The sequence below is a fragment of the Elephas maximus genome, chromosome 3 (genome assembly GCF_024166365.1).
Source record: "Elephas maximus indicus isolate mEleMax1 chromosome 3, mEleMax1 primary haplotype, whole genome shotgun sequence".
Classification (NCBI taxonomy): Eukaryota; Metazoa; Chordata; class Mammalia; order Proboscidea; family Elephantidae; genus Elephas; species Elephas maximus.
The window spans coordinates 184068055-184085826 of record NC_064821.1 but is presented as its reverse complement, the minus strand read 5'-3'; the positions used below and the strand labels follow the sequence as shown (position 1 = coordinate 184085826).

At 47.4% G+C, this 17772-nt stretch overlaps 2 protein-coding genes across 2 annotated transcripts; both read left to right on the top strand.

Moving 5' to 3' along the window:
• Positions 1 to 1986: 1986 nt before the first annotated feature.
• Positions 1987 to 11943, top strand: MTMR11 (myotubularin related protein 11). Its single transcript, XM_049880319.1, is given in 19 exon segments — positions 1987 to 2894; positions 4693 to 4862; positions 5418 to 5508; positions 5953 to 6074; positions 6320 to 6380; positions 6537 to 6679; positions 7151 to 7229; positions 7359 to 7494; positions 7739 to 7826; positions 7977 to 8065; positions 8150 to 8274; positions 8717 to 8783; positions 9009 to 9079; positions 9625 to 9791; positions 10085 to 10258; positions 10521 to 10703; positions 11149 to 11442; positions 11742 to 11882; positions 11884 to 11943. Coding segments are annotated over 19 exon segments (2379 nt in total). The 5' UTR covers positions 1987 to 2776.
• Positions 11944 to 13246: 1303 nt separating this feature from the next.
• On the top strand, positions 13247 to 17555 carry SF3B4 (splicing factor 3b subunit 4). The gene is made up of 6 exons (XM_049880324.1): positions 13247 to 13330; positions 13792 to 13920; positions 14186 to 14728; positions 15042 to 15248; positions 16795 to 16968; positions 17177 to 17555. Exons 1-6 carry the CDS (start codon positions 13297 to 13299, stop codon positions 17362 to 17364), a joined length of 1275 nt encoding a protein of 424 aa, XP_049736281.1. The 5' UTR covers positions 13247 to 13296; the 3' UTR covers positions 17365 to 17555.
• Positions 17556 to 17772: the final 217 nt, after the last annotated feature.

Here is a 17772-nt window from a genome sequence, read left to right as displayed (position 1 = left end):
ACCTGATAGCCTGTTGATGTCATCGTTTCCTGTAGCTACTAAATCTTAGACTTTTATATGAAACTAAACTGGTTTTAAGGATGCAAGTGAGGTCAAAAGAGATGGGTCCCAAAGGAGAGGAAGTATATTTCTGGGTAAGGCTGAGCCTAAGGTGAGAAGAACACTTACCTTAGGTGCCAGATGTAAAGAGGTACCAAAAAACTCAGTAATCAAGATAAATACAATATTTTTTAATGCAAAAAAAAAAAATCCATGATGAACAAAACAGCAAAATTTTAAATAAAGACAGGATCTGACAGGACCAGGATTATGTGAGGGAAATGTGGCTGAGTCAAGCAAGTAAGGAGTTGAATCCTGTATTTAAAATTTTGCTGTTTTGTTCATCATGGATTTTTTTTTTTTTTTTTGCATTTTTATTTTCTTTTTTAAGTATTAAAATAGTATTTATTCTGATTACTGTTTTGGTACTCTTTAAATTTTGTGTTGAAGGTGAGAGCCTTGCTTGCCTAGCCCTAGTGCTGGACCTATTTCTGGGATCATAACGCTGGTGAGACCTCCACCTCCAACATACACCAAACCACAGGAGGCTCAAGTTCACACCTTGAAGTTGCACAGCTCACCTGGCTGTCCTTTAGGCGTCTATCTATAACATAGGATTCTGGCCTGGACCAATAGGAATGGAAATACATCAGGGGTTATCCCAGAAAATAAAAACAGGAAAATTTTGTTTCTCCTGTGGACTGCTGTGTTTGAATTTGATCTTGTTACTAGATTCTAGTTGATACTTTTGTTTAAAAAAAAAAATGAGGACAAATGAACAAAAACAGAAACCTTGTATCATGTTTGTTTTTATTTATAAGTTAACCAATCCAATTCCTTTTGCTCTTTTTTCAAAGAAAAAATCGAAATTCTGAGGTGTGGCCTAGGGGTTTGGTAAGATAGGGCTTTAGACCCAATAGTTTTTATTAAGAAATAATTTTATTTGGGAAGGTAACTATTGAGGCATTGAAAAACCTCTTCATTCTAAGAATGAGGGATCCTGAAGCAGAGGGTATTTTTCCACACAGAAGGAGTGAAGTTTGTTTTGCTTTATTCTTTCAGGGGCTTTGGGTGGGGTGCAAGGAGTGAAGGAATAATGCCTGGGAAATTAAGACAGACTCTGGTTGGTTTGTGGTATTTTGGGAGGATGAGGGGGTGGAAGAGGCAAGCCCATGCAATTACTGTGTTGGGGAAAAGCAAAGAGGGGTACATGGGATTAACTCTAATAAGCAAAAATCCCCTAGTTAGAGAGGGGTATGTGGGTGAAGGGGGAGACATATCCCTTAACCCTAGGTGAGGGTGATACCTTTCAGGCTTAAATAAGTGCACTTAGTTCTTCTAATCCAGGGCATCTGGGGTACCTAGTGAGGTTTGTAATGAGGGGGAGATTTTCAGGCTTCTTATTTTTTTACCTTTTGGTTTAAGACAATGCTATCCACCCACCCCCTGCATTCTCCACCCCACCTCCAGTGGAGCAAGGAAGATACTATAGGATGGGCCTCCAGATTTCTTCCTTAACTCATGGTAGTTTTATTGAGAGTTAATAAGATTTAACCAAAAGTTTTTCCCTCATACTGGTTTTTATCAACAAAATAAAAAGATTATATAAAAAAATTTTTTTTTTTTTTTTAAATTCTATCTATGAAGTGGGAATGGTGTTAAACTCAGTGCTGTACAAGGCCTGGAAAGGAAGTACACTCCCTCTCCTGTTGGCTCTGTTTCTTAAGTGAAACTAAAGCTCAGACCAATAAAACAGAAATTAGCAATGACTTGGTACTCAGCCCTGCTGGAAATGGAGCTGGTCCTGAATGACTTAGAACCTACTTTTACCATTCTTTTCACTCCTTTCTAAGGAGTCATGTGTCCAAGGTTCCAGGCACATTTTTCTGGAGCATTTCAGAGATGATTGCCCATGAGTTACTTAGACACCTCTGGAGTCTGTGTCCTCTTCTTTCTCCAAAGAGTCCCCCAGACATACAGCTGCAGGTGAGAAGACAGTATTAGAAGCCTCTTTAGGCTTGGAATCACCTACAACACAGATGTTTCTAATTTCCTCTTTTCCTCCAGGCCTTCAACAGCAGACTCAGTGAGTCACACAGACACTTGGTCTCTTACAGACACTCAGTCTGCAAGTCACAGGGTATTTTGTGCTCTGTACTTACATTTGTTAAAACCTGCTGCACCTAGTCGATTCCCACTCAGCGACCCTATATGATAGAGTAGAACTGCCCCATAGGGTTTCCATGGAGCGGCTGGTGGATTCGAACTGCCGACTTCTTGGTTAGCAGCCTAAACTCTTAACCACTGTGCCACCAGGTTAATAAAACATTTGTTTTGACGTCCCCATGTGGCCCTTCACTGGCCGCGTGGGTAGGGGGCGGTAGGAAACAGGATCCGAAGCTGGCAGACTGTAGCTGAGAGGAGTGGGGGTGGGGAGGACCTTGGCCTCTTTCTGTGCTTGTAACCGTCGTGACTCATCTGGTGAGTCACTGAGCTCCACCTCCCTCCAGCTGCCCCTCCCAGCAGCTTTCAGGCCTGGCACAAACCGGCAACCAGACTAGAATTCTGAAAATGGAAAAATCTGATACAGCCTCTTGCCTCTCTCCACCCTTGTTTTCATCCACTAATCCTCTGCTAAGGAGTCCTCGTGGCGCAGTGGCTAAAGCGCTCAGCTGCCAACCAAAATGTCGGCGGTTCGAACCCACCAGCTGCTCCTCAGGAGAATTTCCTTTCCCCAATGTGGCAGTCTGCTTCCATAAAGATTTCCAGCCTCGGAAACCCTATGGGGCAGCTCTACTGTGCCCTACAAGGTTGCTCTGAGTCGCAGCTGACCACGCAGCAGTGGGTGGGTGATGGTAAGGCACTGCTAGTGGGTGTGTCTTGGGGGGTTAGAGGCATTCATGTTAACCCTCAGCTGCTGCCGCTTTGGCACTCCTGGTTGGGTGCTGATCCAACCAATTTATTTCTCTCTCTTTTGACTTTCACTCATTTCCTCCGATGGTTTTTCTCTGTGTTCCTCCGATGCCCCCACACCTCTAAATGATTCAAGACTAGAATGAGGCTCTTGAATGAAGGGTAGTGGGGAGAAGGAATGTGCATGAGATTTTTAAGTAGTGGCGCACACCTGTTCCTATGCTCTTGTTTTCTTATTGCAACAGACCTTACGAAGAATTTCCTTCCCCCAAGAGGCTGTGGCTCCTGGAACCCAGGGGCAGGGAGTAGGGAGTAGGGAGTGGTGCTGCGTAGCTTTTAAGGTTTCTAGAATCAAGCTTCTGGGCCACCTTCCTAGTAGCTGTATGTCTCTTCATTCCAGACTGACTCCCTATCTCATGGTGTTTTCATTAGTTCCGTAGTTGCAGCTAAGACAGGGAATTTTTAAAGTTGAGGCCGGAAGGGTGTGTGCGCTGGGGGGGAGAATCGAGTGTCACTTTGGAAAACGGGGCCCCCACCTAAGGATCGTTGCTTCCGTATGGACTCAAGAACAATAAAACAGCAGCTGATTTAACTTTTTTATTTTGCATTTCCTGGCCTTTTCATGTCTAAATATAATTTTTGCATTGCGACCCCCCAGTAACCCTCAGCTGCAGTTCGTATACTCTCCTAGCGCCACCACCCCCCCATCTTTGCTTCTTGAGTTGCAAAGAGGAGGGAGTGGGATGGGATTTTTAAGCTGAACAGAGGTTTTCCAGCCCTCAGCTTTCAAAGTCCTGGACATGAATCATTAATTTGGAGATCTGGTTCTGGGTTGGAGGGGGAGGGGTCATGTACCTGGAAGGGGCTCTAGTTTCCAATTGGTTGGTGTGTGTGTGTGTGTGTGTGTGTGTGTGTGTGTGTGTGTGTGTGTGTGTGTGTGTGTGTGTGTGTGTGTGAGAGAGAGAGAGATTGCGAAATGCGCAGGGTTATGTGGTAAGATCTTTTCCTTGGGTCTCCCACCCCCACCGCCAAGACTTGCACCATACACACCTGTACTTGTGTCTACATCCTGAAGATATTTCAGTTTCTTTCCCTGGTTCTCCACAATATCGTTCACATGACGTATGTTTCATGCTTTTTGGAGAAGGATATACAAAAACATCTAACCTGTCCCCTCCCCAATTCTTGGGTCTCCCCTGACAAAAATCCCCTGAGGTCCAGTTTTGATTTTTTCCTCTTCTCAGCCATTTTTATTAGGTTTGTTGGGGGAGGCAGTAGGAGGTCTGAACTACTTTTGCATTCTTCCTCTTTAAGAAGGTTTGTTCAAAAGAGAGCTGAACTTCCCAGAGAAAACATTACTGAGACAGTACAGAGAAGCAGCCCAAATTATCCCGGTTTAATCATTGCTATTACTGCTCCCATCAGTTTCCAATGCTCATGAACAGGAAGAGAATTGGATCTGGGGTTAAGATTAAAAAAAAAAAAAGGAGTCTGGGTAGCTTTCTCCCAGTTCCCCATTTTTTCCTCTGCTTTTCTCAGGCTCCTCCACTTCCCACTTTTCCAAAATTGTGTGTATTCCACTTTAAGGGGCTGGGCATCTCTCCCGCCCTCTTCAGAGTCGACTGAAGTTTCCGAGGAGACTACTCTGGCTGGACACACCTTTCAAAAGACCCTCAAGTTGTACTCGGTCCGCCTCAAATGTTCCTTTCCCATGTGTCCTCCCCTCTGCCCCTCTCCCAGGCTTCCCTCTCCTCAACTCCAAGATACAGCCTCTTCCCAAAGGGACTGAGCATCCTCGAGGTTTCCCACCCTTAACTGCTCCGTCCCCGGATGGCGGCAGAGAAATGTGGTGGGGGGGCCGGGGCCAGAGTTTCAACATCGCCCCCCAGAAGGAGGAAGCAGAAATGGGGGTAAGGAGACGGAGTCTAGAGGAGGGGGGCGAGTTGGTAAGAGGGTGTGAACCGGGCTGAGGAGGAGTACAGGAGGGGGAAGAGAAGGATCTGGAGGAGGGTGTGTCTGTCATATCAGCTTCTCTTGATGGAGCTTGGTCTGCCTTTCTCATAGTCTCAAGTTCATTGTTTCATTATCCATTAACCAGCTCCTCCCTTTACTGTCTGCTAACCTGCCCTGAGCTCCCCATAGCCACAGATCTCAGTTTCCCCTGAGTCTGAATGTAGGCCTCCAAAGGCGGCTGCTGAGAAAAATCACAGAAGAGCACTGGTGGCACAGTGGTTAAGCACTGGGCTGCTAACCAAAAGGTTGGTGGTTCAAACCCACCTCCCGTTCTGTGGAAGAAAGATGTGGCAGTCTGCTCCCATAAAGATTTACAGCCTTGGAAACTCAATGGGGCAGTTCTACTCTGTCCTATAGGGTTGTTATGAGTCGGGATCAATTCATCAGCAGTAGGTTTGGTTTTTTTGGTTTGGGCTGGCGTGGCCTGGGGATTTATCCTGTACTTTTCTCAGCTCTCCGGACCAAAGTCTGTCCAAAGGAGCGGGATGCCGGAGCCCAAGAGCAATCAGCTTGACAGTTGCCTGGCCTCTGGCTGTCTCCCAGGTAATAATATCCCTCCAATACTCTTGACTTCCAAAGACACCTAAAATTTTATCCTACCCAAACCTTTTTCAATACCCTTACCAAAGATACCTATGTATTCCTCTCCTGGCTTGAAGCGCTTCTGCTTGAGGCTTGCACTCTTTTGTCCACAGCTGGCTGGGAGTGCTTGGACTCTGATATTTTCTTGATGTTCTTGACCCTGTTACCACTTCTCTCATTTACTTATTCAATCAATATTTGAGTGCCTACTATGTGCCAGACACCATTGTAGGCTCTAAAGTTACAGAGGTAAAAAGCACCAATTCTTGTACCTAATGCGCTTACATTCTAGTGGAGCTAGGAGAGGATCTTAATTTTCCCTCTTTAGATCCTCCTGCCTCAGAGAATACAAGTGTGGGCAACACTGGGGGTAGTCATAGTCTGACTTCCGTTCTTCCCCATTAGGGGAGCAGATCCTAGCATGGGCCCCAGGGGTAAGGAAGGGGCTGGAACCTGAATTGCCTGGAACACTGATCTGCACCAACTTGAGGGTCACCTTCCAGCCCTGTGGATGGCAGCGGGGTCAGGTGAGAGAGATGGTTAGGGCAATGCAAAGGGCAGGTGGTGGGAAATGGGCAGGGGAGTCTAGAAGGATTTAGACAACCATTACAGCGAGATAGTGAGCATTATGGGTTAAGGGCTATCTTTTGAATATATCAGGAATAGTCAATGGGGACTATCTCTAGGGAGCTTGGGGACTGACTGCCAAGGTAGGAAAAAAGGGGTATTTTAGGTACGTATTTCTTTAGCATCAGTCATATGCTTCCTCTAGGACACTCCCCTGAGCAGTGAGTATGATTTTGCCCTGGTCAACATTGGGCGATTAGAGGCTGGTAAGTGTGGGGCTTTGGTGAGGGGCTCACTAGGGTGTTGGAATCCCTCCTCATCCTTCCTCTATTCTCAGAGGACAGCCAGAAATGAGGCAGAGTGGGATGGAAGGGTTCCTTCTAGAGAGATCCTGATCCATGGTTATACTGCTCTCTCTTCAGTGAGTGGCCTGTCCAGAGTCCAGCTCCTCCGTCCAGGGTCCCCGCTTAAATTTATCCCTGAGGAGATCCTGATTCATGGCCGAGACTTCCGGCTGCTCAGAGTTGGTTTTGAGGCTGGAGGACTAGAACCTCAAGCCTTTCAGGTAAAAGGCCCTCAACCTAAGGATTCCTTCTTCCCTTATGTCCTTCAGATCCTCTCCCTGGGAATTCCCAGTACCCCCACCCCTAGGATCCCTCTTATCATTCCCCTCATTTCTCTCCTCAAGGAGAGGCTGAATGGCTGGGGTATATGATAGTATAATGAGAGTAAGGGGCCTGAATTTTAGCCTGCCTCTGCCAGTGACCAGCAGTGTAACTGTGGGCAAGTTTCCTCCTCTGAAAAACGGGAAGACTTAGATGAGATTATTCCTCAGATTTTCCCCAGAATTAACATTCTGTGTTTCTAGATTTGTTCTCTTGACCCCAGTCCCCATGACCTGTGGAAGTCCCCTCCTCCAGGGACTGTCTTCATTGTTTTTCCCTATTGTTGGCAAAGACAGTGAGGCAACAACGGCCCCATTCTTTTTCAATTCTTCAGTCTGAGCCAAAAGGATGGGATGTCCTTTCCTCCACAGGTGACCATGGCCATTGTCCAAGCCAGAGCTCAGAGCAGTCAAGCCCAACAGTATTCAGGGATAACGCTGAACAAGACTGGTGAGTGAGGGTGCTTTCAGGTAAGAGAAGGGAAACGAGTCTGAAAAAGCAGAGGATGGCCGAAGACAAAAGAGCTGAGTAGCTGTCTGGTTCATCTTCTTCCTTTTCTGGTTCTCACTCCTGCCCCAGGCCAGAGTTCTGGCCCCAGAAAACCACCTGTTCCCCTCTTGGAAACATCAGAAGACTGGGAGGCTGAGCGGAAGAAGCAGGGGGCCAGGGACTGGAGGGTCAGCACTGTCAATGAGAGGTTCGACATAGCCACCAGGTGATCCCTCAGTCTACCCCAACCCTGCTGTCTTCCCAGTCTTCCCACTCTCTGATCCTCTAAACCTAGACCTCCCCACAAACTCTAGTCTCCTAGGACATCCACAAAGCTATCTCCTTTACTTTCTACACGTTTAAACCTGAGACCTCTTGGAATGTCTCCTCCAAAGCAGCTTCCTTGTAATAACAGCTTTTTACTATAATGAGGTTACTGAGCCAAGCAGTGACATAACTTGATTTCACAGCCTCCCCCGTTACTTCTGGGTCCCTAATCGAACTCTGGACAGCGAGGTCAGGAGAGCATTTGGTCACTTCCATCAGAGCCGTGGACCGGTCAGTATGAAGATCAGATTAATGGCTGAGGTCAATGGGAGGTCAGGGGTCAGTGTGGAGGGAGGGATTCCTGTGAGGTCAGTGTTGGGGTAAAGGTAGGACAGGACGAGGAGTTTCTTCCAAAATGATCCTTCTCTTACCCGTTTGAAGCGCCTGTCCTGGCATCACCCTGGGGGCAGTGATCTTCTCCGCTGTGGTGGCTTTTATACAGCCAGTGACCCTAGCAAGGAGGATATCAGGTAAGGGGAGGTTTGAGAAAGGAATCAAGGGTTAGGTGTTCAGGGAAGACTCCTTCCCTTACTTTCTGACTCCCTCTCCTCCAGAGCAACGGAGTCAATGCTCCAGGCTGGGCATTCGGATGTTGTCCTGGTAGACACCATGGATGAGCTACCTAGTCTTACAGATGTCCAGCTTGCCCACTTGAGGCTGAGGGCCCTCTGCCTGCCCGGTGAGAATAACTTTTGGCCCCCACCTTCACCCCTAGATCTACTGACCCTAACCTGGTTTATCTCTTGCCTGCTACATATGAGTAAACCTTCAGCCCAGTGATCCTTAGTTTTCTACTCGCAGGCTCACTGATTTCCTGTCTTCCTGACCCCAATGTAATTATTTCTTAACAGCTTCACTGACGTATAGTTTATGTACCATAAAATGCACGCTTCACCTGTTTTAAGTGTGCAGTTCAAATAATTTTATTATACTTACAGTATTGTACAACCATCACAATCTAATTTTTGAAACTTCATGGCCATTTATAGTAACTCCTCGTTCCTACTCCTATCCCTAGTCAACCACTACCCAACTTATTCTTAACCTATCAGGCTATAGACTCTATCCTGAATCCAGAGTTCTGATTTCTTTGTCCTTCTGACCCCTCTACTCTCTTCCAGATTCATCTGTTACTGAGGATAAATGGCTCTCAGCCCTGGAAGGAACTCGATGGTTAGACTATGTCAGGTACTCCCCCTTCTTCTAGCCATGATTTATATCATTCAGTCCTCTCCAAGCTTCTGTTAACTTGGGACTCCTAAGTGACCTTCCATTAATTCCTCTCCTCAGTCTCCCAAGAAGATTGTTGTTTGCTGCTCCTTAGAAGGGGCAGGATTTTGGAGTCTGCTTCTATGCCATCCCATGACCCATCACTGTCTTCCTCCAGGCTTATTTTACACCTCTGTCCCTCAGGTCTTGTCTCCGAAAAGCCAGTGACATCTCAGTTTTAGTGACCTCCAAAGTTCGCTCTGTAGTACTTCAAGGTGAGTTCCTTGGGTCATCTCACTCCACTCCTTGCCTTTTTCCTTTACCCACGATTGGATTTTGCCCAGAGAAGGAGGCCCATAAGGCTCTTTTGTCCCCTTGTAGGACTAGCTTCTTCTTCAGTTACCAGAAACTACCCATGAGCTCTAATTCTTACCCTTCCATACTACCTCTGCCTCCCCACTGTAGTTTGTCATCCCTAACCCTACGATTCTCGATTCTCGCCCCTCTGCTCCCTCCCTTCAATCACAGCATGGGTGCTGAGGTTGGGGTGGGAAGGGCAATGCCAAAGCTGGTTTGACAAATGTGACTGTGCCTCCTACATTGAGCTGGGTTTTTCTACTCAGGTGGAGTCTATGAAGTGAGTCATTCAAGATCTTTATTTTCTCTTCACTCCTTCTATGTGCCCTCTCAATCCTACCTAACCCAAAATGTTTCTCCTCTGTGCCTCTCACTTCTCCTTGCCATGTTTCCTCTTCCCATTCTCTCCTGCCCTAGTTTCTTGGCCCCTTTTCTTTGCTCCTTCCCTCTCTTTATCACCCAGAGCTCGGTGATCGTGATCTCAATGGCCTCCTCTCTTCACTCGTCCAGCTGCTTTCAGCCCCCGAAGCCCGAACATTGCTTGGCTTTCAATCACTAGTACAACGAGAGTGGGTGGCAGCTGGACACCCCTTCCTGACCCGGCTTGGGGGAACTGGGGCCAGTGAGGAGGTGAGGATTTGGGAGTGTATTGGGGGGTATTACTAAAGAAGTAAGGGGATGAGAATAATACATAGTATAATCCATTGTAGGAGAATTCGGTCAGAGGATCCTAAGGTTAGGCTGAGATTAGACAGAGACCAAAATGAGAGAGGTCCCACAATCCCCTACTACCCTCAGTTCAGATTTCCATTCCCTGACCTCCTTAGTGCCCCGTTCCTGTGTCCCCCACCCCTCATCATTTTGTGATCTTCCCCCTTAAGTCTTCACCATCTCTTCTAATCTCTTAATTTCCCTCTTCTCAGGCTCCAGTGTTTCTCCTCTTCCTTGATTGTGTCTGGCAGCTCCTCCAGCAGTTTCCAGCTGAGTTTGAATTCTCTGAGTTTTTCCTTCTTGCTCTTCATGACAGTGTCAGAGTCCCTGACACCCTTACGTTCCTGAGAGATAATCCCTGGGAGCGTGGAAAGCAGAGTGGACAGGTCAGTGACTTCCATTTCTGACCTGTCTTTTTTTTTTCCCGTTGAGATGTACTATCTGAAGTTTAGCCTTGATTTGTTTTGAGTAAAGAAGTGTTGGGTGGGGATGAGGAGGTTGATGCTCATTCTCAAGACTGGACTTTTGCCTTATATTTGATTTTTGGAGTAAGAGGTGAGCGTTTCATGATGATTTCTCTTTAGATTTGGGAAAAGGACTGTATTTTTTGTTTGTTTAACCATCCCTTTTCTTGCTTCCTCTGTTCAGTTCAGCTCCTATACACAAGTGTACACCCCACGGAACTCCCAGCCCCTACCTGGGAACTCTGTTAACCAGCAGCTCTCTGTCTGGGACTGGGGTTTACGCTACAGCAATGAACAAATCCTACAATTCCATAATCCTGGCTATGACCCAGAGCACTGCCCAGATTCCTGGCTCCGTAGACGACAGGTGAGGTGTCAGTGATTTCTAAATTCCCCTGACTTTCCCACAGATTCATCCCACTAGACGGGGAAAAGTGGGAAGACAGTATCTTAGTTGCCCATGGGGAGCTATCCCACTCCTGTTATGCAGGTGTCACTTATGAGCCCTGACTGTCCCCAGAAAGACAGAAACCCTAGAATGGCATAGAAGGCATCCTTTCTGTCCTTCTCATCTCTGTTTATTATTCTTCCTGTCTCATGCATTCACTTTTACAGGTTTCCCTAAATCAACTTCAGTCAGTCCTGAGGCCTAGTTTGAACCCTAATAAGGAGAGTAGATAAACAGTTCTCAGGGAGAGGCTTGTAATTCCAATCACTAGTGCAGTGGCAGCTGATGCCTCTTCCTGGCCTAACTTGGGAAAACTGGGTAGTCTGGTTTCTAGGTTGCCAAATGATTTCTCTTTCCCCCCCAGTCACGCTTCATGGTTCCTGGACCCCCCAGTTCTGTGTGGCTCTTCTCTAGAGGGGCCCTGACACCCCTTAATCACCTCTGTCCTTGGCGGGACAGTCCCTCCCTACTGGCCGTCTCTTCTCGTTGGCTTCCTCGACTAGCCATCTCCACTGAAAGCCTGGCTGACCAGGAGTGGGGGCTCCCCTCACATTGGGGGGCTTGCCCTTTACCCCCAGGGCTACTGCTTCCTGGAAATCTGGGACCCCAGATCAGGCTCTGGAAACGCTGCTACCTGAGGGGAAGGCCTGAAGTCCAGGTGAGAAGGGAAGACAGAGGTTGGGAGTGGGAGAAAGGGCTTGACTGTTGAACCAGATGAGCCGGAGTTGGAATGGCAAGGGGCTAGGGGGAGGGGCTGGAAAGTGAGGTACCACTCCTGTTGGTATCAAACTGGGTAGTTTTGGGAGGGCGGGGGAAACTGCTTGTGGCTTAGATCAAGTGGAACCCCAGGCACAGTTGGAAGGAGAAGGAGAATTAAAGACACCGGACGTAGTGTATCTTAGGAGAGGGCTAGAACTGCAATAATATTCCTCTTACCCCTCTTTGCCCCATCCCCAGATGGGCCTGTCAGCTCCCACAATCTCTGGCCTCCAGGATGAGCTATCCCATCTTCAGGAGCTATTAAGGAAATGGACGCCAAGACCACCAAGACTATCTCCTGAAGATCACTCTAAGAAGAGAGACCCAAATACCATTCTCTCTCAACCCTGCTGAAACTGCTGGCATTGTCACAGACAGGGAAGAGGCCTGCCTGGGTTGAGGGAGGGTTCTGTCTAATCCTGATTTTTCTTATCTGGTTTTGCTGCCTCAGCTTCCACACTCCAGCCCTTAAACAAGCTTACTTAGCAGGCCTGAGTTTCCATTGCAGGGGGTGGCGCTAACCTTCTCCAACTCTTGTCCTGTGTGTTTTGATTCCTCGAGATTTTTTGTTTGCTTGTTTCTCGTGATTTGAAGAAATCAGTAAACAAAATCTATAATGTGATCTCCCATTTTTTTCAAGGCATTACCACCTCTTTTGGATATCAGCTGTTAAATTGTGAGATCAGAGATGCTGGTCATCATCCCAACAAGATGGCCTAGTGACCTCATTCTTACCCCTCTTGCTGCTTAATTCCAATTAATATTTCTTATAGTTCTCCATGAGAATGGGGTGGATATGGGAGACACCCTGCCTCCTCCAGCTGTGTATTTTTGCAGTGACATTTGTATTTAAAAGGTTGATTAAAGCACGGTATTTATACACGTTGCTGGCATTTATCTGAATAGATGATTCTAGGTAGCAAAGAGTGGTGGGTGGAAGGTGGGTGTGACCCAAGAGAGGAAGGCACCCACCATATTATTACGAGATAAGAGAATGGAGTCAGGTGAGGGTCTGCAGAATTCACATGTAATTTGGCAAAAGGGGTTCATTTCTCTGTGCCTCCCACTTTAGGGGTAGATGTGGCAAGAGCTGGGGAGCATATCAAGAGTTGTTGTTGGGCTAGTGTGTTCAGGCGGCTGAGACAAGGCTCTGGGCTTCAATCCCAGCCACCCCTTGGCTTTGGTGTCCCATCATCCCCCTGCAATAACGGCTAGCCGAGCTTCGACGTCACTCCCCGCTCAGACATTCCGCAATACCCGCCCGAGGGAAAACAAAATACCTCAAGCCCAGGCCGGAGCTGTGAAGCCGAATCTGGCGAGGGCTGCGAGCCAAGGTGGAAGGCAGCCGAGCCCTTGGGCGCGGGTTCCTCAACACTTTTCTGAAGGAAAAAAGATCACCTGGCTACAAGATACATGAAAAGCAGTTTTGTTTCTAGCTTTCAAATTTACATTTTCGGGAGCAGCTGCATGGTTTAACCTCTAGCACTGCTTTACGGGGTCTGAACGTTTCCGTTTCCCCTCCCAGCTCGGGCGCTCGCAGGCGCGGCCCGGAGCAAGACCAACACCCCACAGCAAGAGTATCCCAAGCCGCGCCCAATCTCGGCGCCTCCTAAGATGGCTCCGGCCGCTTCCGGCTCCTCTCCTGCCGCGGCCGCGCCCGCCACCCTACCACGGCCTCTGCCCCGGAAGTGGAAGACGCGACTGCGGTCAGGGGGCGGGGCTGCTGCTTGGAGACGGCGGGAGCTCGTTCGCCATGGCGGCCGGGCCGATCTCTGAGAGGAATCAGGGTAACTAGAGGGGACGAGCCCGGAATGGGCACAGGGGAGCTGGGAGGCTCCGACTAGAGCCAGCAGGGTCACTGCCGGGGCGAGTGACTGGATCGCCTCGTAGAGCGCGGGACCGGCAGCCATGCCTGCCGGGGGCGGGGTGGTCGGGTGCTTGCTGAGGCCTGTATGTGTGATGCCTTCTGTGCCCAATTTCCTCTTGCCTTCCCACTCAAAAAAATACAAAGTCCACGGAGAAAGGTAGAATTTTCAATAGAACACGGTGTTGGACTTCCGAAGATTCTCTAGGTCCTGGGAAGAAGGGGATTTAAGGGCTTGATCTAACATCTTTTTTTTTTTTTCTTTTTGCTCTTATCCCCTAAACCCACCCCCAGTTATCTTGCCTGAATTGCATTTTCATATTCTTGTCCCCTTCATTTCTTGTTATACTCTCACACCTACCTTAACCTTCACTTTTCCTTCAGATGCTACTGTGTACGTGGGGGGCCTGGATGAGAAGGTTAGCGAACCACTGTTATGGGAGCTGTTTCTCCAGGCAGGGCCTGTAGTCAACACCCACATGCCAAAGGATAGAGTCACTGGCCAGCACCAAGGTGAGTACCTAGCAAGACATGCATTTGTGTATTGAGGGGATGTAGTGGTCCTGGTGGGCTCTGTAGTAGTCACAGTGTTTGTAAGGAGTAGCGTTTAAAGAATCCTTTCTTTTGAACCTCAGTTCATAATTTGTTTCCAGAACCATTCTCATTGAAGTGAGGTTTTTTTTTTTTTCTTTCTTGTTTGTGCCTTGGTGGGGGATGAGTTTTACCCCCTTTCGAGTCTCTTCACTTCATTTGTTAACCTTCCCTTTTTTATACACAGGTTATGGCTTTGTGGAATTCTTAAGTGAGGAAGATGCTGACTATGCCATTAAGATCATGAACATGATCAAACTCTATGGGAAGCCAATACGGGTGAACAAAGCATCAGCTCACAACAAAAACCTGGATGTAGGGGCCAACATTTTCATTGGGAACCTGGACCCAGAGATTGACGAGAAGCTGCTTTATGATACATTCAGCGCCTTTGGGGTCATCTTACAAACCCCCAAGATTATGCGGGACCCTGACACAGGCAACTCCAAGGGTTATGCCTTTATTAATTTTGCTTCATTTGATGCTTCGGATGCAGCGATTGAGGCCATGAATGGGCAGTACCTATGTAACCGCCCTATCACTGTGTCTTATGCCTTTAAGAAGGACTCTAAGGGTGAGCGCCATGGCTCAGCAGCTGAACGACTTCTGGCAGCCCAAAACCCACTCTCCCAGGCTGACCGTCCTCACCAGCTGTTTGCAGATGCACCCCCTCCACCGTCTGCCCCCAATCCTGTGGTATCATCGTTGGGGTCTGGGCTTCCTCCGCCAGGTAAAGCTTTTGATTCAAAATGTGTTTGTCTTGGGGTTGAGGGGACAGAAGGGTGGAAAAGAACGGAAAAAAGGACAGCAAGTCAGTGGGTGATGAGGGCATTGGGGGGGGTGATGGTTGTGGTGTGGAAGAAAGTTGTTGGGTTTCTCCAGGAGAGTGAAGTTGTTTGAGTTGTCTAACACTGTTGCTGGCTTTAAGAGAGCTGGGAAGAGGGGAAAAGAGGTCATCCTTCTTGGAGAGGTCTGATTGGCACAAGCTCTCTAAAGATATCATCTTCTCAGTACTAGTAACTCTTCTTCCATTTCTTCTTTAGGTATGCCTCCTCCTGGCTCTTTCCCACCCCCAGTACCACCTCCTGGAGCCCTTCCACCCGGTATACCCCCAGCCATGCCGCCGCCACCTATGCCTCCTGGGGCTGGAGGACATGGCCCCCCATCAGCAGGAACCCCTGGGGCTGGACATCCTGCACATGGACATTCACATCCTCATCCATTCCCACCAGGTGGGATGCCCCATCCAGGTGAGTGTTCTTTGCTGGGAAAAGAAGGGATGAGCTTGGTAGAGGGGTTTTGTTATCACTCCTGCTGTTGCCTTTTGTCCCTCAACAAAAATAGGTAGTTCCAGAGCTCTCCTTTTTTTTATGTAAACAAAAACAAAATACTTTATATTGTTTACACTAACATGTGCTGCCACGGTTCCATTTCTTATTTAAGTTTTCCTGAAGAGTAACCTAAACTTGCAACTTTTTGTTTCCTTAACTTTTACTTGTATTCTTTCCTTTCATTTCCACCCCAAAAGTGACCTATTTCCAAACCTAGGGGACCCTTCTTTTTTGCTCTGACCTCTGCTGTACATGAAACTGGCCGTGTTCTTTTGTTTGAAATTCTTGTCTGGTTTGGCTTTTGTTTTTCTGGATTCTCCTCCACCTCTCTCTGACTTCTCAATCTCAGCCTCCTTCATAGGCTCCTTTTTCCCTGCCTGCACCTAGGATCTTGTGCTTGGTTCTCTTTTCCGCGTATTTTTATATTTTTCATTATTCATTGATACTTTCTAGGTCTGTTTCTTTAGTCCATGGTTATTAACATTCCAGACCCATAATTCTCCTGTTTAATGGACAGCTAGCTGTACTGTGCTACCCCTTTGGTACCTTAAACCAAACATGACTAAAAATGAAATTTTCTACTCCTTCCCTTCAGACCTACTTTTTCTGTCATATTCTTTGTTTTCAGATGCTTAATTCATAAATTTGGGAGCTGTATTAGACTATCCTCTATTACCCTGTTCTTAGAATCTCTGGCATCTACCCACATTGCCAGTGTCCTGGTTCAAGCCCTCATTCTTTTATTTCACACCTAAGTTATCATAGCAATCGTGTAACTGGTCACTTTCACTCCAGTTTTCTCTGCCTTTGATCTGTCTTTCATAGAATAATTTTTCTAAAACATGGGTGTTCACATACCCTTGGGTTAAAATTCTTCTGTTTTTCCCTTTTACCTGTAGAGTAAAATCCAAATTCATTACCAGGGCAGTCAAGGCTTTTCATGATCTGGCCCCTGCCCCTGCACGATGCTCTGAGCACTGAGTTACTGGTATTTCCTGGAGCATAAGATACTGTTTGACATGCCTGTGCTTTGAACACAGTAAGCTTTCTGCCTGGAAGGGTCTATTCCCAATCTCTTGACCATCTGAAAAATTCTCATCATCCCTTAGAATTACGTCTTTGTTCAGACAGTGTCTCTGCCACCTTCACAAACCCCATCAACAGACTAATCACTCCATTTATTATATGCTTTTAGATCACTGGTAAGAGTACCTAAATCATAGAAGGAGCAAATGAAGTGAGGAGTTGATTGGTAGTTGGTTTATTTGTACCGTTGGAATGGGGTCAAGGATAGGTACTTTTTACCAGCTTATTTTCCTTATCCTTCTCTTTTTGATGCTACGTTCTTCCTTGCTCTGTTTTGTTTTCTTCCTTTCTCTATTTTCTTTATCCTCTCCTCTGTCTTCCTTTTTTAAAAATCTTTCTATTTTCCATTTGTCTCCTTATGTCTATTCTATTCTCATAGGGATGTCTCAGATGCAGCTGGCCCACCATGGCCCTCATGGCTTAGGACACCCCCATGCCGGGCCCCCAGGTTCTGGGGGGCAGCCACCACCCCGACCACCACCTGGAATGCCTCATCCTGGACCCCCTCCAATGGGCATGCCACCCCGAGGGCCTCCGTTCGGATCACCCATGGGTGAGTAGGCTCTAGCCACCTCCCTCATTCTCAGGTCCCACATTTTTCCAGCTTCCTTTGCTACACCTTTTGGTCCCCTGCCGTTTCTTTTACTTCTTGCATTTCTTCTCACTGTTTCTCTGTGTATCTTCTCCCCCACAGGTCTCCCACCACTAACTGTCTCCTATTTCTTGCTTTTACCAACTTCTCTCTCTCTCTCTCCCTACAGGTCACCCAGGTCCTATGCCCCCACATGGCATGCGAGGACCTCCTCCACTGATGCCCCCTCATGGATACACTGGCCCTCCACGACCCCCACCCTATGGCTACCAGCGGGGGCCACTTCCTCCACCCAGACCCACTCCCCGGCCTCCAGTTCCCCCTCGTGGCCCACTTCGGGGCCCTCTCCCTCAGTAAATGCTCATTCTCCTTCCTCCTATTGTATCCTTCCAATAGCTTTTCGATTCCTTGGACCAATCAGAGTTGCTGTAGCTCCCTGGGGCTAAGGCATTGCCTCCTCTCAGGCCTTTTTTTTTTTTTTTTCTTTCCCTGTTGGTCCCAAGTGTTTTGCAAATGCACAGAGAAAATAAAACTAAACTTGTTTTTGTTTTGTGGTGTTTTCCTTGGCAAAGTAACTTCTCTTTAAAGAAGAGATGTCAGTATATTGGGAGAAGGTCGAGAAGGTAGAGGTGAGAGTGTTCACTTTTCATTTTAAGGCTTTACTCTGTAATGTACTGTTGCAATTGCTGGACTCTGCTGTGCACTAGAGCAATTATTTTCTTAAGTTGAGCTTATATTTCTAATTTTTAAGGCAGGGACCCAATA